The 26,821-nt window shown below is 39.7% G+C and overlaps 1 protein-coding gene across 5 annotated transcripts in view; it reads left to right on the top strand.

The window, feature by feature from the left end:
- enox2 (ecto-NOX disulfide-thiol exchanger 2) overlaps positions 1–26,821 on the top strand; it is a 209,965-nt gene that overhangs the window by 150,028 nt on the left and 33,116 nt on the right. For all 5 annotated transcript variants that reach the window (XM_066714985.1, XM_066714984.1, XM_066714986.1 and 2 more), the window contains 3 exons: positions 2,213–2,344; positions 12,937–13,092; positions 24,333–24,539. In XM_066714985.1, the coding sequence (XP_066571082.1) occupies positions 2,213–2,344; positions 12,937–13,092; positions 24,333–24,539 (495 nt within the window). The remainder of the gene's footprint in view (positions 1–2,212; positions 2,345–12,936; positions 13,093–24,332; positions 24,540–26,821) is intronic.

Below are 26,821 nucleotides of genomic sequence, written 5' to 3'. Positions count from 1 at the left end.
TACAGCCAAGCAGCTGCGACAAAACAATTCGGCATGCTCTTAACTGATTTACAGGGCGATAGGAGGCTTTATACCTCAGGCTCTGTCTGCTAAACAGCTTTAGTGGTAGCAGCAGTGTTTTCAATGTGAGGGGCTATGTGGTATTAAATGCGTATGTATCCACTATTTTTAGTTTCTGCAAAATCATTAATTTGCTGATTGCAGTGTTGAGCCAATATAGAATTAGTGTGCATTTATTGCTTCTGCTTTTAGGGTGGTTTTTTTACGCACTTCGTTTTTTGTATTCTTTTGCTTTCAAAACACTGAATGTGTAATCACATCACTTGATGCCTCCATCAGCTGAGGTGAAATCCTTAGATTATGCATTCATCGCAAAAGAATAGAAGAAATGATAGCCAATTGGAAAATTCATATTCTTCTCTATGCTGTGTTTTGTATCTTTTCCTTCTAATAACTGCATGAAAAATGAATGCATCATCTATAAAATGGATAGTGAATGCACAGGCTTATGTATCGTGTTGTGTGCTTCAGATATATCACTTTCCATCCTCTTTATTTATGCTCCTCCTAATCTCCATACACCCCTCCATTCACGCTTCAGGCATATATGTATAAGAAGTAGACCTCCAGGTATATTTTCAAAGAAGGCCTCTTTTGCTTGTGGTTCTCTTGAGAAACAACTTCCCAGGTGGTTTTTGAAGAAGTGGATGTTATTTTCAGCATGCCATGATCAAAACATAAACTGACAAATGATAGATCTCATTGTAATACTTAGACCTTGCCCCAGATGTTGTAGCTCGTATCCAGTCTCTTGCAAAATGTGGTTCCCTAGGTTTCCTCACAATTAAATTACCAACCTTCTGTTAAAGCCCACCCTGACATATTAAGCTTAATAACTGCTGCATAAGCATGCAATGGTTTTCATTTCTTAAAAGTCTTGCCAAATAAACAATCAGCCATCACTTTTGCATTTGAATGTCAGCAAAATGTTTAACCAGCCAGTCAGCTAAGAATGTATTCAAACATATTTTATGAAGTGTGCATTGACATTTTAAGAAAGCCCCTTTGAGAACTGGTTAGTATATAGTGTACATTCTCATTGATCAGAACCATATGGTTGTAGTTGGAGCCCATGCTCAGCTCTTTGGGGCTCTGACCTCCCTTGTCCTAAGGCTGATAATGTGTTCTGGGACATTGGCTAAGGTATCTTATTTTACAGGAGGAATGGGCTAGAACATATATTTAATTTCTTGTAGCTCCAAGCCCTTTGCATCCCTCTACCTTTTTTATCTACACTTTTCCAGGCACATTTAGGCCTTACATATGGACTGCAAAAGGGAAGGGGAGTAGCAGGAGGTAATACAGCCAAGTGTAAATGGCAAATTCACCCTTTAATAATCATAGATTATAAATGGGGGTTACGAGGTTGAATATACATTGTGATTTTGTTTGGTTTCCCAGGGGAATCTAAATATGTCTGCTTTACAATGGGATTCAGAATAGTAAGGGGGAAATAAGTCAAGAATGCCTGCAGGTCCTGATAATTATGTATATGCATTTGTGTGTAAGCGTGTGTGACAGTTATGTTGAAATATGAATATTATATAACTTTGAGGTGGGCTCTATCTTATTATAAGTAAGGTCATTTATCTCGAAAATCTTCAAAATGAATAGAATCATATTAGTACAACTGATGTCCTTCTCCCTGCATCTAAGACAGCTTTTTAACAGTTGCTGACAAAGGAAGAGCAGAGGAATGCATGCAGTTTAATGTTTGGCACTTCATAAAAATTAAGTGCTCAGTTGTTTGTTGACGTGGCTGTAGGGGACCGCATTAATAATATATCAACCCCTGGCTCCGCTCGTTCATTCTCCTTCCTTTAAACAAAATGCTGGCGTGGGGGGGGAATAACAACAAAAACAGCACCCGTACCACGTGTTTATGTGAAGGACTTGAACTGTGCTAAAGAAGACACTCAAAGAATTCAAATGTTAAAGCATTAATTGGAAATAAGCAATCCTTCTTAGAAAAGCAAGACACTGTGCTTCGGGTAGATGCCTAAGAAAAGAAGCATCTGATGAAAGCACACATCCCCATGGGAGAAGCAAGCTCGAAAGGATATGAACAGCAATGCAAAATGGGAATGAAGGCCGTAATGAAAATAGTTTTACAGACTCAATTATATGTTTTTTTTTTCTTTCTCTCCCATAGAAGGAATCCGGAACATGGCCATGGATTCCAGTCAGATGGGGATGCCAATGTCTGACCCTGCGGCCTGGGCAACTGCCATGAACAACCTGGGAATGGCCCCAATGGGCATGACTGGGCAGCCCCTCATGTCAGGTAATGAATGAATATAATTTTGCAGCTTTCTCTCTTTACATATTTCCCTTCCCAATGAGTTGGCAACATTAGAGCACATAGCCAGAGCTGAACAAACAGATATTGAGAACCTCTGAGAGATAGAGCCTTAAAACAACAAAATATGAAATATCGTCTACTGTTCGGTGATGAATGAATGGAGTCATGTCTTCTGAAAACACCGGTACTAAATGTAGCCGTCTGCTGCTGTTGATGAGCAGAGCTGGTTTGCTCAGCGTCTTGCTTGCTCATTCATTATGGTGAGAGACGACATGGATTATAATCTGTAACTGTCTGGGACTGGTAAGGGGGGTTGAGCGACAATGGGGTGTGGTAAGTGCGGGGGTGGATGGGATCTCGTGGGGCTGGAGGAAGATGTTAGCCTGCAAGGTCAGGTTTGATGTGCAGGAGGAATCGGTGGATGAAGTGCATCATCGGCATGTCCTTAGAAATCAAATGTGAAGCTGTGTCAAGGACCATACAGAAAAAGAACAGCATTCTGAGCAAAACAGTTGTGTAAGAAAAGGTGAAATGCAAAAGATGATGTGTCCATGGTGTGGATTTATTTTTTGATAGCATGTTTAGAACCATTGAGTAATATATTTAAAAATTTGCTGCACATGCTGATTAATGTAACCTTGTTTTTTCTCTATCTTTGATTACGTAACACTTTTTAGACATTATCTTTCTTTTCCTCTCATTAAAAAACACGCCCTCGTCACCTATCTCTGATTAAAATACTCTGCTGTTGTGTTCAAAGAGAATTACAGAATTCCAAGAAATTGAGCTTGTTTTACAAATGTTTCAAAAGCATTTAACAGGTCATCTGTTTTATGTATGTATGAATGTATGTATGTACCCAGGGCGACTTCAGTTTTCACAAGAAACATTTAAATGTTAAAAGCAGTAAATGTAATCCAAAATACAATAGGCATTCTAGTACAATGAGTTAACAAGTGCAAACATAATATAGTTATGCTCCCAGTATGTGCTAAAGGGTGAGGTTGGTATAGCAGAAGTTACTGTACAATTATAGAGTGGTAACAATACCTAAGTAATCATGATTTTTAGAGAGCATATGTAAATAAGAACAAGAACCAAAGTCTTGAACTGGGTGTGTGCTGAGATCGGGAGCCAGTGGAGAGAGTGGAGTAGCATGTGAAAATTGAGGCAGAGTGAACACCAGACAAGCATCAGAGTTCTGGATGAGAGGCAGTGGACAGGTAGCCAGGAGGGAGTTACAGTGATTGGGACCTGGAAGGGACTCGAATTGAAGCTGAGTTGAGTAGTTGGTGAGGAAAGGTCGGATTCTACATATGTTGCTTAGGAAGAATCGGCAGGTGTGTGTGAGAGTGGAGATGTGTTGGGAGTTGGATAGAGCCGGGTCAAGGGTCACTCCCAAGATTCTTAGCAGAAGGAGGGGGCAGACTGTGGTAGATTGAATTGAAATCGAGAGATCAGAAGATAGTGAAGAGGAGGTGGAAAGGAGAGAATATCAGATTTGGAAAAGTTAAGTTTGAGATGATGTGAGCACATCCAAGATTTCTTAGAGTATTGTACTTATCCATATGTTGCTGTAGCAGTTTGGTAAAATAACATCAATTTTCCATACTTCTTTACATGTTAATAACTGAGTTTAGCTGCGTAAAAACGTGATTACTATGTTAGCTTTGGGAGAAAAAAGTTTTGCTTAAACAGCTCCATAAATACATGCATAAATAGAATGCTATATTCTTTTGAAATCCAGCAACATGCTCTTTTAAAGGGAATCAGGAAGTTATGCCTACATACGTTCCCTATCAAGTTTAATTTGCACAGTTTACTGATCTAGTTACATACTTTGCTGGCTTGCCTTGGTATCTCATTGCTCAAGAACAAATTATATACTTTACTGAGCAAGTTATATATTTCAGTGAATGAGCTGAATACTGATTGGTGAGTACTGTCAGCCAGAAACCACTTCTTAATCTGGGAGAATGCATTTGGTTTGGCTGGCGCCTCTCATTACACTGCTAATACACTTTGGGTTATTGAGTTATTGACACCGAGTTTACTTTTTATTTTTTCTTTCTTTATCAAGCAAACTGTGATCCTTTGCGGGAAGAATTATCGGCTTTAGTAATATTGAAGCCAATCTTTCCTTCCCTTCAAACCCTTTCACAGTTCTTACACTGCATTTGTTTAGCTGCAACAGTTGCAGCGTGGTGTGATTCATGTATTATGATACATAATGAATTGCCTGCATCCATCAAGGTCATTTCTGAGATTTCAAAATATGCTCGCAGGCTGTTTATTATCTCTGTCTCTCCGTGTCCTCAAAACCCCATGAGCTTACACAAAGAGAACGACACAGTGACTGGTAAGCCACACATCATATACACACACAAAAAAAACCCATAAAAGTATATAGTTTTGAATCAAAACAAATTTGATTTCTGCGCATTTAAATGGTGTCGTTTGGAAAGAAGTGCTTTTCCAATATATATATATATAAAAACACATATGAGTGTGTGTGTGTGAGGGGGTGGGGGAGGGTAAGGATTGTCGTTATGTATGCAAATTTGCAGTTAAATGTGTGTGCATGTGTGTTTGAGTTTCTGTGTAAAGAAGAGGGATGTAGTGATTCTTGTTTCCACAGGGAAACACTGGCTCTTCCTCCAGGCTGTTTATGCCGAATGCACGGAGTAGCTGTCAGCAAGATGTGAACTAAGGCTTCTCTGACCTAGACTTCCAGATAAGCCTCCCTTTTCCTCAGTAAAGCACAGGGGCTGCAGGTTCCTGGTAAGACTGGCATTGTGTCCCTCAGTTAATGGTAGGTACAGCCAGAGAGGGCAGTTCATTAGACCCCAATTTGTGTGCTCCGATGGTGCGCTGGACTCTTCTCTCCACTGCACATTAATCACAGGGGGAAACAGCTGCTGCCTCCCAGTCATCCCACATTAAAACAACACTTCTGAGCAACTTAATTACACCAATCCAAACGCTGCCTCTGCAGTTTCCCATTTCAGCACAGATTACATTTTGACAAATAATTCACATCTCCTCTCTAATCCACCCCACCTTCCCACTACACACAAAGCAGACCCCCTCCTTCTCTTTGTTGTATTTTTATCGATATCAATTATTTTATTATTGGCGTGTCTGGGGACTGGTAATTGGGTCCAGTCTTACTTGCATGAATTTGAAATTGAATTGAAAAAACATGATTTACCATTCATTATCAGCTATATATATATATACACACACACACACACACACGATAAACTACCATCTCCCCTTCCACTCACTTTACAGGCTTAATAAATAAATAAATCTATCTGATATAGTCAAGCAACGTTTTGATCTAGCCACAGCAAGGTCATCTCAAATGTTTGTTTTTTTTACCCTTATTAAAATATCCACACCATCTTTGTACAGGAAATATAGCAAAGGCTTTTAATATTTTATTTTAAGACATTTTTGTAAAACCTTTCAGTATTCAGCAGGGCACATTTTAACCAGCGGGCTGCAGAAGAGCAATTTTTTTTCAACCGTGTTGACTTATAATCTGACAACTTTCATTGACTTCATTTTGCAGCTGTTCTATGCTGTTTTAAACAATTTTAATGCATAGAAAAATTGGCAACCACCCTTTTGAGTTCTGAACTTGTTTAATAAATGTAGAATTATTCCTCCTTTTAAAAAACACACACACACATAAAAACGCTGTTCACTACACAATCAAGGCATTTATTATCCGAAACATCTGTCTCACTAAAGCATGCTGTTAATGATCAAATTTTCAATCATGCATTAAGTGTTAGTTTAGATCAAAAACGTAAGATGCATTGCAACCTGAGCAGGCCAGATTTTATTATTAGGGAACTGATTCATAACCATCTGTTGTTTTTTACTTTTCTTCTAGTTTCACATGGACCTGCTTACCATATAGTCTCCCTGTTGAGTCTTTAAATGGTTAATTACATTTGCAGTAATTCCTTCTGAGTTAATAGTCCAGTTAAGCCACATTACGGATTCTATGTGGCACCTCTGATAATGCCCTCTCACGGCATGACAATAGCGTAGATGGTGCTTCCTACTCTTGGTGCAGCATCAGGCTCTCTTTTGGCCTAATAGCAGTGCCTGGTAGCATTTCTGTTGGCCCCAGCCACATCACAGGTTCCTCCGGGCCTAATGCCTTCAGCCATGGCAATTCCTTATCTGGCCACAACACTTCTGTTGCCTCTCCAGAGCCGTGTCTGGTTCTGGTAGCTCTTCATCCGGCCATAGCAGCTCTTCCAGCTACTCTTGGATGAGCTCTGGGTCGGGTAGCTCCTTCTCCCACTCCAGCTCAGCTTCTGAGACCTCGGACAGTTCTGGGCACAGCACCTGCTCTTCCCTCTCAGCCACTGGGGCACATGCAGCTCCTCCCTCTCTGGCTCTGGGGTCATGGGCATCCCGGTTTGTTTGTGACTGAATTCGTCACATGTGATTGAATTTTAAACCTTGCAATCCCAATCCATGCAGTATGTACACACTCCTGTTCCCATTACTGGGTCAGTGTAAACCAGTAAAAACTTAAACCACTTACTGTGTATCCAAATATTCTATACATTCTTCAAACTACGCCTAGTCAAAATAGCTAAAGCACATATGCCAATTATAATTCTCTGAACACTCACTAACATATCACATTACTGACTCCACTCTCACAAAACCCTTCCAGACTGTTTACTGATGAAGAGTTGATTAAATCTGTAAGGTAATCCCCAGATTTGCTTTTGAATCCTGTTATCAAAGCAGATGTCTTTTTTTTTTAAATCTGGTTTTATTTTTTTCCCGTCTCTCTACGTGGAGCTGGGCACTGTATTTTTACTAGCCTTTCTCGCTGTGCAGAGGAGTCTTTGGAGCCAGAGCATTGGATTGCCCATGCCAAAAAATACACTCTGTCTTAGATAATATTAGTTTTTTCCACAACTTGCTTTTAACTCTTTCAGGGCTAAAGAAGAATAGAATCCAATACTTAATCAGTAGAGGCACTAATTATTTCAAACAATAGCCGCAGTACAAACTTTCCATCCAAAGATTTTGTATTCTATTCATTTAATGAAAGAAAGGAATGATTCTTAGTCCATAGTGTTTGCTGTTTATTGTCAGTATTTTCCTAAGCTGGTCACCCTGGGTGCTTTTTAAATGTATTGTATCCTGATTCATATCCTCTATTTGGATTCATGTATGAGTCTGAAGCAGATACTTAGCCCGACCATAAAACCAACAGATTAGCCACTAAAGAGAAAATGGCAGCATCTGCTAGTCTTCCCACTTATCTTTGCCATGCTCAGATAGTTTACTGTACTGTGGGTAACAAACATATCCTTGTTTTTAAAGTAGCATTTGTCAAGAACTTTACAGCCAAATATTAAAATACTAAAATATTAAAATGTCACATTTTTTGGCATCTGGAGTATTTAATCCTAATTGGCAGAGGGGAGGATAATATTCTTGCTACCAATCATTAATTAATAATGACCATCTAATGTATGTATTTCTTTATTTACTGATTTCTAATCCATCACTGACTGTTAACAGTCAAATACAAAGGCTCAAATCAAAATATGAAAAATTTGATTCCCTTCTTTGATTTGTTCGGTTAAGTTCCTGATCTGTAAATATTAAGATCAGAGATTAAGGTTTTTTGCCATGTGCTTACAATAATTGGGCTCTTCCCATTTCTGTTCTACTAGGAGTTTTATAAGTGTCTCTAATTATACCCTTGGGTTTACACAGGTACACAGTGTACTTATAGCACACTCCAATTATAGTTAACAGGCTGCAACCTTTGGGGAAATAAAACTGTCAAGGCCACATTATCAGAAATTGTAATTGTCCCCCAGTGGGAATGTATTTACCCAGCAGTATGAAAACGGAGATCAGGGAGCACTGTGTTTGTGTGCTGTGTATTCTCGTCCTCTACCATCATATCTACTAATTTGCTTGTGATGAAACATGGTCTTGACAAGAAAAGCTCCTCTTGGTACCGGCAGCCCATCTCGAGTGTATTTTGAGTTACGATGTTTGATTAAGCTGGACATTTCAGACCATTCCTGCTGGGTTTGGTCAAATTTATCCTGCATGTTGTCACTAATGGTCACCTACTTGGGAGGCAGTGAAAGAAGCAAATACTGTAATACAAGGAAACATACTAACAACAAAGGACATATCCCTGTTCAGACCACGGAAAGCATTTGCTCTGGAATTGAAACGAGAGCAGGATCATAGTTCAGGAGATGGTGTACGATGTGTTGGTCACTGCAGAAACTGTCGCACCTCATTTTGAAAGCATTTCACAGTCCATTGGGAATTCTAGTATTACCCACTATAGTTGGGAAAAAAAAAAAATGTTTGTTTTATGTTTGGAATGTCATACCATGTTCTGGCCCAGATACATATCTTAACATCACATTCCCTTAACAATATCATCGTACTGTGTTCTAAAGCCATGCCTGTGAAATATGTCCCTACATTTCAATCTATCAGTACTAGATTTAACATCAGAATGTAGTAGCCATTATAAAAACAAATTGCTCCACCAGCATTAACTGCAGTTGCTGCTGTGCTGACCTGTGAAAATGAGATCAGTGACTGCATATGTTTTGAAAACCGTCTCAGTGGTTGCAGGGGTGCTGACCTGCCTCATTAGGAGATGCCCAAAATACACTTACGCAGCCTCTGCTCTTTTCATCCTACAGCTTTCTGCATGTGAGCTGGCACTTGTGAAGGAGAATCGGAGAGTCTGGGCAACAGTCTCTCTCCTGCCGTGATGGAGCAAACTTGAGTTGTCTTAAGTTGAATGCCAACTTTCTTTCCTTTTTTCATCCCCCGTCCCCCTCACTGATTGATGGCTGGCTTATACTATATAATTACGTTCAACAAACCCACAGGAAATGGATTGTTAAACATTATGCTGGAAACAGTTCGATGAGGAATATGGAGAAAACATGTGCTCGGGATCTTTTTATTCTCTCCCCCTGCCATCTCCTCACTCAGGAGAGCTTTCCTGGAAACTACTCTTATTGCCTTGTTTCCATTGTACTGCTGAGAGGAGGAATTCTGTCTTAAAATTCAGTAGAGATCACAGGGCTTATTTATTCATGACAGGTATAGTACGTTTTGTCCCCCATTTTAACTCTTGATGATTTAAATCTAGTAAGAATTCAGAAAGAAATGATGTAATAGCTATCCTCCCTGAAGAACAAAAGTGAATACATTTGACAAAATCTTCAAAAATATTGAAAATCCTTCTTTCTGGGACCTTTTTGAGAAGCATTAGTTCTACTTTGCACAATTCAGTTTCCTTAAACCTCTTTCAAAACTTTGAAAAGTTATTAGCTACCATTGTTTCCATCTTTCTATTTCTCATCTTCATACAGAATCTACTGGGGTTCCATATGAAACGTTCCATAATTCATCAGCACTGTGCCTGTTCATTGTGCTTGGGTACTGGAACCACTCTCTTTGACTCACAGCTTGCCTGCACCTGCCACTGGGAGGTGAAAGCAGTGTGAAATCGCCCCCTTCTTCAAATCCTTGGAGTGATAACAGAGGGTTTTATAGTCAAGCAGTTTCAATTGTGAACTGAGATTGACTTTTCTGCTACTATAAAGTATGTAAGTCAATTTAATCTCCTCCAATGTGGCTGTAATAAAATGATAACCATTGCATGATGTTAGGGGCAAGATGCATGGAAGAGCCAGGTATCTGACTAATGAGAATATTGATTTTGTTTCTAATCATGCAGCAGGAGACAGACGTTAAAGGCTACTCTTGGAAAATAAACCATGTTAGGGCCTGCGTGGCTCAGGAGTTAGTCAGAAGATAATGGCATTCAGCTCATTTTCAGTGACAGATGGAAACCAGGGCTAAGCCTCTCACACCTCTGCCATTCAGCCTTCCGGTCTGCCGTCCCAGGATAGACACTGATCAGACCAGACTGTGAAGAGCACCTCACATCCTGCAGGATCAGGGTCCCGCTGTCACTGTGCTGCTGGCAGACAAGCCTAGGAGCACGTCCGGAAATGTCTGCTGCTCTAAAACTCATAAAGTATGTTCAATAAAGGAGATGCTGACTAGAAATGTCTTGTAATCAGATCAGACCATATCAGATCAATCTGAATTTGCCCAGTATATCCCTCTCAGAAGAAAGAGGAGACATTTGTATTCAGTTTGTTTGTTTGTTTTAAAAACATGAACTGTTCGTGCACTGCAGGTTAGTTGTTGCATACCTCTCATTTTAGCTTTGATTGCCACTTTGTCATAATCAGGTTTTGGCCAGACTTCATCTCATAGTTCTAGCATTGCTTACCAATAGGATGATTTTTAAAGATTTTGAAAAAGTATACTTTTTATTTGTTTTTTTGCATACAAATCATGGAATATTTAACATTTGTATGGTAGTATGCAGTGATAGTGTGTTAGCAGTAGTAGTGTTTAGTTTAGGAGCAGTATGCATCAGTGATAGTATAACAGCAGGAAGGTTAGTGTCATACTTTCGGATCTCAGACTATGTACTTCAAGGATGAATCTCTAATGCATAACCACACGTTTAATACTTTGTTACATTCTAATGCTCTGAAACGGAAACGTATAAGGCTTCAACATCATCTTGTGTCCTGTGTGTCTCTTTAGTGTCTTTACCTAGATTGCTCAAGTGAAAACCCAGATGTATAAATGGGTAATTGTATGTAAACATAATTTGAAACAGTTGTATGTCGCCCCTGGATAAGGTCTGCTAAGAACTATAATAATAATAATAAAATAAAAATGAATGCTCTATGTCCCTTTATTTTTATTTCACTGAGTCTGTATTAAGCCTTCATGATTGAAGCAAGGGACAGAATTGCAGTATGATAGAAGTAACAGTATCTGTAGTTGATGTTGCCACACGATGCATTTTTAAACATTTAAATTGGTTATAAATAATCATATTGGATGATGATGTAATGCAGACAAGCCACCTTCTGTGTATGAGCTACAATCACTGTATGAAGTATTGAATGTCTAGCACACAAGCTGTGGTAGGAATAAGTGTCCAAATATTATAATAATAATAAAAAGAGAACAAGCGACAGTAGTGTGTGTAGACTAATAATGCTGTGTGACTGATATCCAAATGCCAGCCTTCAAGAATCACATTCATTACATGCTTAGCTGTATGTATCCGAGTTGGCAGTAGGGAGTACAAGCAGATGTGTGTATTGGCATACTAAGGGCTCCTTTCTAGTATTACACAGCATATATATTCTGCTCCAGGATGTGTTTACTTGACTTTGCCCACTTTGTAGAAAAAGTAATAATCAGGGCTCCTCCAGCATAACATATCTCTTGGTTCCATTTGATATGTGCTGTAAGATAAGAATAATAATAGGAAACTATATAATAAATAAGAAAGGAAAGACAACAGCACTTTGGCAAATTCTTGGCTTCTTTCCCGACTCTAAAAAACTGCTGCTTGGCATCCCCGGGAGCTGCTGTTTCACTGTTTCCTGTTTTGTTTTTGTTCTTTTCATTTTTATATCCTCCTTCACTGTCTTAATTTGTTATTGCAGTTTTTATACGCTCCAAATGTCAGTCTTCTCTGCCTGACTCACCAGTATGACAGTCGCCCGTCCGAGACTCTCATATTCTCAATAGATCGCTTTCTCCATCTCATGGCTGCCGCAATGTCTTGATAGTTTTTAACCTTTCCTTTCCGTTTGTTAAGTTCTTCAAGGAACTCCTTTCTAATGTAGTTATACTAGTATCCCTATCAGAGTTACCCTTTCGAATGGGGTGTCACCAGCTTCCCATATTCTAAAACTCCTGGGTTATTGGGAAAGTGTAAAACTCTACAATGCATTCCAAAGCCACCTTGATACTAGTACATTAGCTTTTCTACATTTCTCACTTGCTTTATGTCTATTCCACCAGAGTGCACTTTTAACAACCTCGGTACAGATTTTGCTTCTTTCCAAGTCTTTTAATCTTTTTTTTCTTCCATTTTTCTGTTTGTATTTTTTTTGTTTTTGTAGTCCACAGAAAGAGAAGGAAGATCAGTTTTGTTCACATAGATAAAGCAGATGGGCTTTCAAGTTTACACTGTTCAGCAGGTGCAGGTGAAGGACAGGAGAGAGATTTCCATTTCAAAAAAGGATTCGCAACACTGTAGCAAGCCAAATCAATACTGTAAATGAAAGCCTGTGTTCATATAGAAGTTTTCATATGTACTTACAGGCATGGGGATAAAATATATGAAGAGTGGATGAAAATATACACGTAAAGGTTAACTCTGGGAAGTGAAGAAGGTATTCATTTATTGTTATATCAGGTGCTGCTTCTTTTGTCAGGAGGCAAATGGCACATCTGTGGCTGAATTGATCACGGTAAACATCTCTACAGTGTGCTTTATTCAAATCCTCAAGGAGAGGTTGAATATTCGAAAGAATATAGAACAAAAACACTGAGTTTTGGGTTAATCAATGTTGTACAATGCCATACTGGCCTTTCTCTTGTCTTGCTGTTTTTATTTTTTTCATTTTTGTCCTCTGCTTTCCGTGCAGATTTTGACCCAGGACTTGGCATGATGACAGGCATTGCTCCGATGAACCCAATGATGCCTGGACTTGGAATGGTGCCCCAGCCGATCTCCCAGGACATGCCCATAGTGAAGGAGATCATTCACTGCAAGAGCTGCACTCTGTTCCCTCCCAACCCAAGTAAGCCTGTCTTCACCAGCATGTATTACTCACACACAATGTTTGCTCTATCAAAGCATACTCAACCCCCCCCCCCCTCCAGATTGGCTGCATAGCAAACTTTAGCAATTTCAATTTCCCTGTGTCCCCATATTGCTCTGTTTTTCTTTCTTGTATTGAAAAAGCAACAGATTGAATTCTTTCATTCCTCCTGCATTTCAAATAATAGTGTCGACTCATGCAGCAAGAAAACTAAAATACAAACCAAATAAAAGCTTTCAAGGTCTCTTATATCATTTTCTAAATTCCAAATTTCTAATTTGATGTTAAACATTTATCAAACAGGCATCAATAGTGTATGACATGGGGGTCAGGAATGCTTTTATTTGATACATAAAATAATTACCAAAGCTAAGAAAAAAAACCACTTACTATCAATCACTTCTAAAGATTTCTAAAGATACGTCAGAAAATGTCACAGTCTCTGCACATTTTCTCAGGTTATTTCCACCAAGAACTGCTTTAGTTTCTGATCTTATTAGGTCCAAAAAGTAAGAGATTGGAGGACTTGGCCTTAATTGGATGAGTAACCTCTTAGGAGAGCAGGGGCAGCAGTGTATGAAATAATCTGTGGTGTTGCTGGGATATTAGAAGTGCGTTCCTCTCCGTGGTGAAGTGTGCAGCCAGTTATCACACAAATCCCCTGTCTGGTGTCACAGCGCATTCGAATGAGGTGTTAGCGCTCCTGGCCTTCTGACTTTAGAGGGATTTAAAGAAAGCTTTTCTAGGATCTGTGTAAGCATAGTGGTATTAGTCCAGGAGTTCAAACAAAACAGTTTTAGCACATTTTAGCATTAAGCATTCAAACTCAAGAATCACATTAAGTTGGTATCTAGCATGATGTTGCAAGTGCTCTTCAGAGTGCAGAAACAGACCTACATCCCTTAGTCCATAGGTTTGAGACCAGGGTTTGGCACTTCCTGACTGTGTCCAGGTTTTAGGATTGGCTGTGCTGCAGTCAAACAGGTCATATATAGTCAACTGGTTCATCAAACCATATATTGGTGTTCTGTATAGGGCCCTTATAAATCAGCACCTTTAGCACGCACTAATCTTCAGATGCTTGCCATACCATTACCAGTGACAATCTCCGAGTACAAGATCCCCCTTGGAACCCACTTGTGACATATGCACCACCATATACCTGATCGGCATAGCACATATGAGTGACAGATACGCAAGGTCAACAGACTGCTCCTTAGGTGTGGGGATTTATACACTTTTAAAAGTCTAGGTGAGTGACATCACCTTAAGAGGCTAATATACACATTGAACTCTGTTAAACTGTCCAGGCTATGATTGTTGAGGTGGAGCTCTGTCTTTCTGGGCTCAGTAGATTGCATCGACTGTTGCAGTTCACCTTGTGTAGACAGGACGTGTTTATATTGGAGAATACTCATCGATCTTCAGTGCTTTAGGCTCGCGTGTGGGTTGAAAGGGGTTGGGTGATATTTCAAATGGGCGTTTCTAACCTTGATGGAAAAAAATCACCTGATAAATCAAATGTATATAGTGACACAGTGTGGGGTTGGACATGTTGGCGATCTATAGGCGAGGCACGCAAGCAGGGAAGGGGGTGAAGGAAGTGCACGTTTATTATGTATAGTGAGCTGGTGTGGCAATACATAGGGAGACACGAAACCAAATCAAAGCCTCACTTTTGTTAACACCAGTCCCTCTCTAAACCTGAATTAATTGTAAACACAACCACGACAAGAACTCTGGAAATCTATCAAGTCCATTTCCAAAAGCAAGTCCACAGCCCATAAGCAATCCCTCCTTAAGAAGTACTTGAAAAGAATACATTCATTAATTGCAACACTGGTTTGTATTACAGTCCGTCTTAATTCCCTGCCTGGTAATTCTGAAGCTTTTATAAGCAATGGGTATTAATGATATTTTTCTATACACTAAAAAGCTATTGAGTCTGGAAATCCTTTCAAGATGTTTTACACCACGGACAGCATTGCAGCCATTGTGTAAAACAATGTGTCAACCACTGTTCACTGAGATGTTTTTATTTTTTTCCCCAAACAAGCACATATCCATTTTCATTTGCTGCTCACTGATAGATTTTTCTTGCAGTCATCAGTACTCCTCTATTAAATTCAACAAGAATGCTAATAAAATGAACGTAGCAAACAACTATGCCTACAAGAACTGAAGAGGGTCAAGAGGTTATCCAATGGAAAAAGTTTGAAAATTAAAATCACACAGACACGCACATAAAATCGGTTTCCACATGTGTTTTTATGCCTTTAGTCACTTCTGACAAAAGGTTCCAGGTTGCAGTATTGCGTCTGTCTGGAGAGCCACAGTCAAGCATGTTGCTGCTGAGACACATCAGTTGAACAGCCAGCGTTTCTTCTGCTCTGCCTGCACTGTCAGTGGGTCCCTTTGTGGATTCTCTGTGACAGCTCTAACTGAAGCCATGTAAACCAGAGCAGAAGCGATATTAAGTGACATCTTTCAAAAATGTTGTGCTTGATGACTCTGCTGCTTCGAAACAGAAGGCATTTACCTATTTATAAAGTCTCCCCAACTGCAGCCTAAAAACCCATGAGACACAAACCTACACATGATAACTGACACATAACTTTTCAAATATTTGAACCTTTTCCTTTGGATTTGCCATTCGACTTTAAGAGGAAAGGGAAAATTGCATTTCAGAAAGACATAGCTACCCAATCTCAAGAAACAAACAAAGAAATCACAGGAACCCTGCTCTCCCAGTTGCAGTGGGCTGTGTTCAGTGTGACACACTGTTGAAGAATCAAACAAACCTTTTTGTAATGCCCATCTATGCACACATCAAACAAGCAGTCTTGTCTGTGTTGGAGTGTGTGATGTCTGTGCGCTCTAGTCTGTATTGATAGGCTCTCAGTGTAGGTTAATATCCAGGATCCAGTACTGTTGGACAAACAAATATATTAAACCAGGAAAGATGAGCATTGCTACCATACCCCACCAATTAAAATGTAATTAGAATTGATTTTTCCTTTAACAGTTTAAATAATGACACTAATCCCTCAGGCAGCTGTTGTGCTGTGCTGAAAGTGTGGACAGGTCCAGGGAAGGCCTTCACAATGGGTTTGTACGCAATGATGTAATGCTCTTTGGACAGACGTTCTCCCAGGCGCACACTCCTCGCATTCCTGCCTGACAGACAGGTGAAGGTCTTTCCTCCCCTCCCAGTCCTTCTCAAGACAAAGAACATCTGGACAGAATTACAAGTGTGGTTGGACTGATTGGGGCGGAGGGGCTGAGGGGCAGTATGCTGTTAATGTACATCTGGCAATGGTGTATATTATATATCGCAATCAGTGTAGTTTTTCCCATCGCACTTCACAACCAGTTATGAATCCATTCACTCAGAACCCATGTGTCGATCAGACCATGAGAATTTACAGACTGTGGTGCCACTATTCGAAACTAAGTGTCGGACATGAAGCCCCACAAGGCATTCTTTGTTGTCTCTCTTTTAATTCTTTCTTGGCCGATTTTCTTTCAATTCATTTTTTGTCCATCTTTAGTTAGGAAAAGCATCTTTAAAGGATTGTCTGTTTATCACAATAGTTTTTTTTTTCTTTTTGTTCCAGATAAAAGCAGTCACCCTGTCTTTGAAACGGTGCAGTACCCTGCTCAATTACATGAATGGAAGATTGCACAGATTGCTTGCTGCATGCCTTTGTGTTTTTAATCAGGTGTGACGGTTCAGGATATTGCCGTCTCCTTCAGATAATTTAACCCCTATTGGGTTTACTGCACAGCTAAGATGTGACACAAGGGAGCTGGGTGGCAAAGTAATTCTTGTGTAAATTACTTGTTTTTGAAAGCCTGAGGAGGCTGCTGTGACTGAGGAGAATGTCAGAAATGTAGAGCTGGCAACAACCCACTTTCTCATTGTATAGATCCTCAAGGGTTTAAATCAGTCCAATTACGTGACTAATTAGTAGAATTACGTAATTTAGTCAGGGTGCAGCCCGTGGCATCGGAGGACTGATACTGTTTATTTCTAATGGATGCTTTCACTTCTGTTAATTTCACTGACCAGAGCACACCAGTCTTTTACAGTGCGGCTACTTGACATGCAGCTGTTGTAGTCGTCTCCCTTTTCACAACCCTGTTGCAGCCAGATTCGTAATTATTTCATTGATCATTCCTCGGCACGCGATGAGTCCATTGTTCACAAAGACCAGCTGTGTTCTGAATTGGATGGCCTGCACATTTGAGTAGCCCAGCTTCAGAGCTGAACTGAAACTTTCAATTTCAATACAATTGTAGACATTATGATTAGTGTTCCCTTTTTTAATTAGTTATTCCCAAGATGAATAAATAGATAATAATGCTAATCACCATCTTCAGTCGTCAGCCTTGTGAGATTCGTATGAAGTGTCAGCGGTCTCCTGATCATACCCTCACAGTCCAGTGTCTATTCTTGGTGCTTTTGCTTTCTTCCAGCAGCGATGGCCATGAGAGTGAGTCACTGCCCCATCCCAGGTGCACGTTATTATAAGAGCACTGCACATATGGTACATATCACAATGAGTTAGACCTGCGGCCTCCTCATCACAGTCCCTTAAAGTGACCTTTATATTGAAAATGTTCCTCAGTTGCCTTAAGCAATGGCATGTCACACTACATTTGTGTTCAGTAGTTTAGAAGCAGAATCTTTTTAGATTGGCTTCTTTTATTCTGACACACCATTAACAGTGGAAAAACCCCCATTTTGATTTAGTTTTTTCCCCCTGCTGCCTTGTTGTGGTTGTTTTTGACTGCCTTACTCTTTCTGAGACTTTTACAATTGTGTGTCTGAGTCTAAGTGAGTGAGTCCAATGTACAGTTGAGAGAACCACCACCAAGAGGTATTTTAAGCATCAGGGGGTTTAAAGCAGCCTTCTGAGGCCTCAAGCTGACAGGGTCAGATTGTGTGCAGTGATGTCTCTCGTACCCAAACTTTACCAAACAGCTCTATGAAATCCTTTAGTGGGCTCAAGAAATATCGAAAAAGAAATGCATGGAGTAAAGTAGATTATCTTTCAAGTTACTGTCTTTCATAAAAGGATCTTTTTAGGGCAGTAGAAAGTCACACACTTTGCTGTAGCTTATACATTTCTGCAATAGAAAGCTTTTAGTACATTGCCTTGGATAGGGATTTGATGTACGCATCTATATGAAATAGAAAAAGTCAGTGGTTTTGTCCGACAGAGTTTAATCATGGTCATTAATGATCATTCCAGAAACCCATTACACTACAGCATTTTACATCCATGGCATCCATTTTTTATTTTTTATTTTATTTATTTGTGTATATTTATTTGGCTGCAATAGTGAACCATGCTAGTTGTTTCACTCCAAAAAGAAACAAACAATAGCGATCTCAATCTCAACTGTAACAAGCTACCAAAACAGAAAAAAATCGCTTGATAAATAGCTTAAAAAAGCAAGATGTCCATTGGCAGCACTGGATTTATTTAGCCATCGTTCTTTTTCTTTGCTGGCATCCTGCTCAACCTTCCGACACACAATCTGGCTACCGCTGAGCCGTGTCCTTGCCAAGAATCAACTGAATGCTTTCTCGCAGTGCAAGGGGAGGTAACTACCATGACCAAATTACCCAAGAATCTGAATACTTTCAACTCATGCCTGCAAAAATCTAGAAGGGCAATCTCTCTTTCCCCATCTCTCCCTGCTTGTGGTCAGCAGGCCTTAGGAGGGAAATCATGTGCAGAAGCAAGTGACAATTAAAGGCTGTAAAGTCAGACATAGAGATACATTAAAGTGCTCTTTCTGTAAACCTAGGCCATATTAAGACTTTTTTTTTTTTTTTAACTATTTGCCGTTCTCAATAGCAGAAATGACCAAAGCAGTATTTTTGTAATTATCTTTAATACTTCTGTGTTATTAAACTGAATAATAATTTGCCACAAATCCAATGAATGAATGGAATAATATATACCAATCAAAAATAAGAAAAAAATACACACACCCAATAATATTTTTCTGTTTATTTTGTTGATGAACTATTGTTTCAGTAACTGCAGTTCAGCAGTTAAGATGTAAAGCTGTTTATTCTAAGGTTCCCATGACTTCTAACTTGGCAACTCACACTTGTGGGTTGTTATAGCTGTAATGTAATTTCATAATTTAACCATAAGATCATTCCTATCTGCATGGGTAATCCTAATTAAATGTAATTATAACCAAAGTCCATCCTTAAAAATATGCCAAAAGTTACGGGAGCCCAGCCATTTACTTAAAGTAAGCATAAGGATTGAAAAACTTTTGTTTGTGTTTGTATGTGTCAATGTCTTGTTCAGTTATGACTATTGTGAATAGGGTTAATAATTTGGTTTTAACCTCTGGGGGATCAAGGTTAATGTATGTTTCCCATTATTAGTCCCACGAATAGCCAGTATGTCTACAACAGTCAACACCGCATTGTAAAACTAATCCGCAACTTCATTTGATTGACCCTGAAAATCAAAGCTTCCTGGAAAATGTAACCCAATCCCTTGCCCAACTCAAAACTGGACATGGGTTTGTTGTTTATTGTGCCAAATGTAGCTCAATCAGTTAAAATTATTAGTTGGAAAACAGCATTGTAAGAACTTAGCCAATGAAAGTATCTTATCCCAATATGCAGTGACAACCACATGGTGGAATGCTGATGAAAATATGCAGATAAACATATGAGTATTATGCATGTTAAGAGCTGAGAGTAAACTATGGTGGTGTTGGCCAGGTGTGTAGTGTGGGTTTCCATTAGGGGTTAGAGGTGGCATAGACCCAGAGCTGCTTTCTAGTCAATAACTGGCAGGCCCTGTGTTGCCCTCTACTCTGTGATAACAAGGTTACTGGGCTGAGCTGTATGTCAGTTGCTACTCATACCAAGGTCCATGAGCTTTAGGTGGGATGAGCGCTCATCTACAGAAGTAACAGTGCAATAAACAGGAATTAAGCTAATCCCCGGCATGATGGATGCTGAGTGTTAAAGGGCTAGCGGGCGGGTGGGTACTGTGTGGGAGCAGTCTATTTCCAGCATGTGGCTGTGCGCCAGATCTGTGCTATGTGCTGCCGTGGTGTGTAGACTGCTGGACCCATAGCACTTCTCTCCAACTTGGCATAGTGAGGGAGACAAAGAGAATACAACCCCTGACAATCATATTTATTTCTGCGTGGTGTTAGGCTGAATTAAATAAAGCTATTAGGCTACTCACAAAGCTGTAACTGCAATATTTAACCCATTAAATTTAACCCATTAAATCATCCAAGAGTCAGTATACATACTGATGATTATCAAGGTTTTTCCTTAAGAAAATGTAAGGATGTTTTCACTGTGAATACATTTCTCCTGCCGAAGTGGAAATTGTTATATTTGTTTTTGATTTATTTGGTGGAGAAACTGGAGCAGATTAAAGTGAGCTTATGAATTTTTCCTACTGCTTGAACTTGCAAATGTCGTTGTATTGGGTGATAGAAGCATATATGGTTGAAATTTCAATTTGTATAGTATTAAAATTCAAATGTAGCTGCACTCGGGGGAGGTTGGTGGTGTAATTAAAACATTTAAAGCCCTTTTCTGTAAAGGCCTTGAATGTATTTTCCATATTCTTCATTCCCCCCTCCCCCAGCTTCACACAATCTGAAATAGCATTTGTATGTGTTTTTGCTGAAATACTGATATATATATACACTCACCTAAAGGATTATTAGGAACACCTGTTCAATTTCTCATTAATGCAATTATCTAACCAACCAATCACATGGCAGTTGCTTCAATGCATTTAGGGGTGTGGTCCTGGTCAAGACAATCTCCTGAACTCCAAACTGAATGTCTGAATGGGAAAGAAAGGTGATTTAAGCAATTTTGAGCGTGGCATGGTTGTTGGTGCCAGACGGGCCGGTCTGAGTATTTCACAATCTGCTCAGTTACTGGGATTTTCACGCACAACCATTTCTAGGGTTTACAAAGAATGGTGTGAAAAGGGAAAAACATCCAGTATGCGGCAGTCCTGTGGGCGAAAATGCCTTGTTGATGCTAGAGGTCAGAGGAGAATGGGCCGACTGATTCAAGCTGATAGAAGAGCAACTTTGACTGAAATAACCACTCGTTACAACCGAGGTATGCAGCAAAGCATTTGTGAAACCACAACACAATTACAACCTTGAGGCGGATGGGCTACAACAGCAGAAGACCCCACTGGGTACCACTCATCTCCACTACAAATAGGAAAAAGAGGCTTTGCACAAGCTCACCAAAATTGGACAGTTGAAGACTGGAAAAATGTTGCCTGGTCTGATGAGTCTCGATTTCTGTTGAGACATTCAGATGGTAGAGTCAGAATTTGGCGTAAACAGAATGAGAACATGGATCCATCATGCCTTGTTACCACTGTGCAGGCTGGTGGTGGTGGTGTAATGGTGTGGGGGATGTTTTCTTGGCACACTTTAGGCCCCGTAGTGCCAATTGGGCATCGTTTAAATGCCACGGCCTACCTGAGCATTGTTTCTGACCATGTCCATCCCTTTATGACCACCATGTACCCATCCTCTGATGGCTACTTCCAGCAGGATAATGCACCATGTCACAAAGGTCGAATCATTTCAAATTGGTTTCTTGAACATGACAATGAGTTCACTGTACTAAACTGGCCCCCACAGTCACCAGATCTCAACCCAATAGAGCATCTTTGGGATGTGGTGGAACGGGAGCTTCGTGCCCTGGGTGTGCATCCCACAAATCTCCATCAACTGCAAGATGCTATCCTATCAATATGGGCCAACATTTCTAAAGAATGCTTTCAGGACCTTGTTGAATCAATGCCACGTAGAATTAAGGCAGTTCTGAAGGCGAAAGGGGGTCAAACACAGTATTAGTATGGTGTTCCTAATAATTCTTTAGGTGAGTGTATATATATATATATATATATATATATATATATATATATATATATATATATATATATATATATATATATTCAAACATAAATATGAGGGGTTTTGGTGGCCATTTCAAAATGTGTTGTTTTTGTAGCCACTATTTTTCACATGCAGACGTGAAATCTTGTTTGTTGTCTGAAATTTACATTCAATGTTTCCAATAAATCTATTTAAAATAATTTAAACTGATTCATGCCTCCTTTTCAAAAGGTTTAACAAATCATTGTGTATGCAGAAAGCCTTTAAACTAATTACCATAAACATGATAAATATTTAAACAAACATGTATATGTATATTTAACCACTAATGTGAAGGCTTTTGGAAAAAAATACAATCCACTGCAGAAATTGTGCTTCGGGCTGTCTTAACTTCAAATTACACTGTCTGGTTCTAATGCAATAAAACAAGCAGTCACTGCTTATCTCTTGGTGCTTTCAGACAAACCGGCACCCATTAGTTTCATCAAAATAATAAACTTCAGGTGTCTGGAACTGTTTAACTGTAGGCCAAGAAATCACATCTACAGATTTTACTCTTTTATTATATTGCACTAGTTGTGCCTCTGTAACACTGAATAACAGCCTCATTTTGTAATTTTTTTCAGAAAACGAGTAACAACATACCACTGTTTAGGTGTTTCAAGTAAAAAACAAAATGTGTAATTTCTTAAACATTCAAAGAAATAGATACTCATAACTAGAGGCCATATATTTATTTTTCATTATTCTTTAAATGACTTAATACAGTTAAGTCCATAAATATTTGGACAAGGACACAATTTTCATCATTTTGGCTCTGTATGCCACCACAATAGATCTGAAAGGAAACAATCAAGATGTGCTTTAAGTGTAGACTTTTCATCTTAAATTTGAGGGTAGTTACATCCAAATTGTGAACCCCCCAATTTTGGGGGTTCAATTGTAATTGGACAAACTAACATAATCATGAATTAAATTGTGAGTTTCAATACTTGGTTGCAAGTCCTTTGCAGTCAATGACTGCCTGAAGTCTGGAACCCATAGACATCACCAGATGCTGGGTTTCTTCCCTGGTGATGCTCTGCCAGGCCTGCACTGCAGCTGTCTTTAGTTCCTGCTTGTTCTTGGGGAGTTTTGCCTTCAGTTTTTCCTTCAGCAATTGAAATGCTGCTCAGTTGGATTCAGGTCAGGTGATTGACTTGGCCATTGAAGAACATTCCACTTCTTCGCCTTAAAAAAGTATTTGGTTTCTTTCTCAGTATGCTTCTGGTCATTGTTCATCTGCACTGTGAAGCACCGTCCAATGAGTTTTTAAGCATTTGGCTGACTCTGAACAGATAATATAGCCCTAAACACTTCAGAATTCATCCAGCTGCTTTTATCAGCAGTCGCATCATCACAAAATACAAGGGAACCAGTTCCCTTGGCGGCCATAACATGCTTCACAGATGAGGTGGTATGCTTTGGATCATGAGCAGTTCCTTCCCTTCTCCATACTCTTCTCTTCCCATCAAGTCGATCTTTGTCTCATCTGTCCATAGGATGTTGTTCCAGAACTGTACAGGGTTCTTTAGATGTTTTTTGGCAAACTCTAATCTGGTCTTCCTGTTTCCTGTTTCCATCTTGTGGTAAACCCTCTGTATTTACTCTGGTGAAGTCTTCTCTTGACTGTTGACTTTGACACAGATACGCCTACCTCCTGGAGGGTGTTCTTGATCTGGCCAACTGTTGTGAAGGGGGTTTTCTTCACCAGGGAAAGAATTCTATCATCCACCACAGTTGTTTTCTGTGGTCTTTCGGACCATCAAATTAAAGATGAAAGTCTACACTTAAAGCACATCTTGATTGTTTCCTTTCAAATCCATTGTGTTGACATACAGAGCCAAAATGATGACAGTTGTAGAACTGTCCAAATATTTATGGACCTAACTGTATATTGAAATATAAGCTTAGAAAATGCAATATGTAATGGTTGCAAGGAGCAGAGCTGACAGGGAATGGCACCATAGGGATTCTTCATGAGAACACACCGTTCATGGACGGGCATAAAACACACACAGACAGAAAGCAGTGAGCAAAATCAGAGTAAAAGGATAAAGAATAAAACATACATTATACATGTATATCTCACTACGGGGGTCAGGAAAGCAGAGCTGTAGAAAAATTGTTGAAGAGAACTTCAGGGGTCCAATGGTGTGCTGAGTGCTGGAGAAAAATGTATCCCTGCGTCTTTGTGAGGGACGTGTGAGCACAGAATTAACCAGACTGATTTTCTTCAGACCTGCCACCCCCGGCCACCAGGGAGAGGCCCCCGGGCTGTAAGACAGTGTTTGTGGGCGGACTGCCAGAGAACGCCACCGAGCAACTGATAGTGGAGGTGTTTGAACAGTGCGGCGAGATCATCGCCATCCGCAAGAGTAAGAAGAACTTCTGCCATATCCGCTTCGCTGAGGAGTACACTGTGGACAAGGCCCTGTTCCTTTCCGGTATGTACAGCCTGTTACCCATTGTGCATTCACAGACGCTGTCCAGACCATGCAATCTAATACCTAGGAAAGAATACCTGGGCACCACTGCAGGGAACATGCACCCAAACCTTCAACTTTCTTTCTGACATGAAAGAGGAAACCATCCACTGATTCTTATAAAGCTTTTATCATCCCTGGCATTGTGGAAATAAAAAGACAGCATCAAATGAATCATTCAATAAACTGCATTTTGGGGTTTTAATGTGAAGAGCCTCTTAATGATGGAGTGGATTTACACCAGTGTTCAGAAGGTTGATTTTAGTCAAGCATGCCTAGAAGAGTGTAATTGGGGAAATCCCTCAAATAGTTTCTCAGGGCGGTTTAAAGACGACTCTTTCAAGCACTTCATTTGTTACAGCTTTTCATAACATATCACAGTAGCCAATAATAAGCATTGAAGTCAAGATAATACATTTCTATTGTAATGCAACAGTTGGAAGGTTAAACTGTAATATGATCCTTCATTCCGTCTAGCAACAGTTATCTATCTATAAGACATGACACGAGCACATCTGCAAAATCTTGAGCAACAGAGTGTCAGCTAGAACCCTCTATACAATAACAACTTGGAGAGAAGGAAAGAAAGAGGAAAGGTGGTTCATATTCAACTTATATCCACAGTATCAGCAGCATGAAAAGTACAGAGTATTCACACAGCATACACTAACACTATATTTGTAATAATACACGTGGGTTCTTCAAGTTCGTGCCTAAGTAGGTACCCTGCCTCTGTGGTCCCCTCGAGGTTGTGCTATGCTGGCAATTGTGTGTAGGGATTGTGAGAGGTAAGGTGGGGACAGTCTTGTGATTGTGGCTCGGGAGAGGACTTGCAAAGGTGAGGGAGAGAGAATGGCAGAGGAGTAATACATTTTCCCCCTCGAGTTATTAAGCACAAGCGAGGAGATAAATCACGAGGAAACACCAGAACACTCCCCTCATGTCATCTGGACTCCTCGCTTCTCTGCTTTCCCTACCTTATCTCTATCTCCAAGCTACTTGACTAACTCTCTGGCTACATCTTAAATCATGCCTTGTATGCAAACTGCAGGACATATATTTGGTCTTACAAAGCCCATTAAAAAAGTATATACTCAAATAATGCTCTTGAATTATTTATGCTTTTTTCAGAGCGCTCTCTCCTGGGCTGGGAGCATTCCCATTGTGAGATAGTTCGGACGCTTCATATATTAAACTGCCATATGACAGGCCAGCGTAGGTCCGACCATAAATAATCCTGCTTATTTTTGCGTGGAATACACCTTATAAAATATTTAACGACACCAGGGAGCAATAAAGCATAAAAGGACACATAAACTACAAGTCTGTTCCCATTTCTGTCAGAGGGGCCCAGCAGCCATGACCACTATAGGACTCTTATTTTGTGGTGAGGCGGCCCGTCACATTTCCATCTTCTCTTCTCAAGCAAATTGTTTTTTAAATAACTGCGGGGAAATGCAGCGCCCCGAGCTGGGTTGGAGAGATGATTGAATAGATAAGACATGGATTATCCAAGCAGACACACTCGAAATTAATTGATATAAAAAAAAAAAATCATTAAAGAGCAAAGGAGCATGGGCTCAGCAAGAAAAGTGTGAATGAGCCGGATCTTAACTTGATATATTACATTGTGTTTGGTTTAGAAACGTTCTTCCATCCAATGCTCCCTTCAAAAAGAAAAAGTGCATTTGAATTGAATTGAATCTGTCTGAAGAACGCAGCACATTTTCATTACAATATAAATAAATACAATCCATCTATTAAGTACTCTAGCTGTTAATATAGGTATGACAGAAACATAAATAGCTTAAAATGTTAAGACGAGTGTTCAAAGTCGTAAATAGACATGTGGATGGACAGATAATTTTCCCACTTGGATAGGTTTGGTAAATTTATTTGCAGATTTATAATAAAGATGGATGTATGGGGAAACAGTTGACTGAAGATGCCTACTACTGTGTATTCACTATGCATCTCTCTTCCCTGTGCCAAGCGGATTCAAATTAGTTTTAAAACACATGTAAAATACTCCATTGACATCTCTAAACAACAGTGCTCACCAATAGTAAAAGAGTATAGTGTAGGAAGGAAGATTACATATTATTTTGTATCATCAAAACCCATGAAGGAAAAAAGGGTCAATTGCTGTACTTTAGAAACAGATTAGCTTGTGTGAAATCAGAGCAACAGGGTAGTACAGGTGTAATCCTTAATCCTATTCACCCTGACTGGAGGCTGAAAGT

This window comes from Amia ocellicauda, chromosome 10 (genome assembly GCF_036373705.1).
Source record: "Amia ocellicauda isolate fAmiCal2 chromosome 10, fAmiCal2.hap1, whole genome shotgun sequence".
Classification (NCBI taxonomy): domain Eukaryota; kingdom Metazoa; phylum Chordata; class Actinopteri; order Amiiformes; family Amiidae; genus Amia; species Amia ocellicauda.
This window is presented reverse-complemented; position numbering and strand designations above follow the sequence as displayed.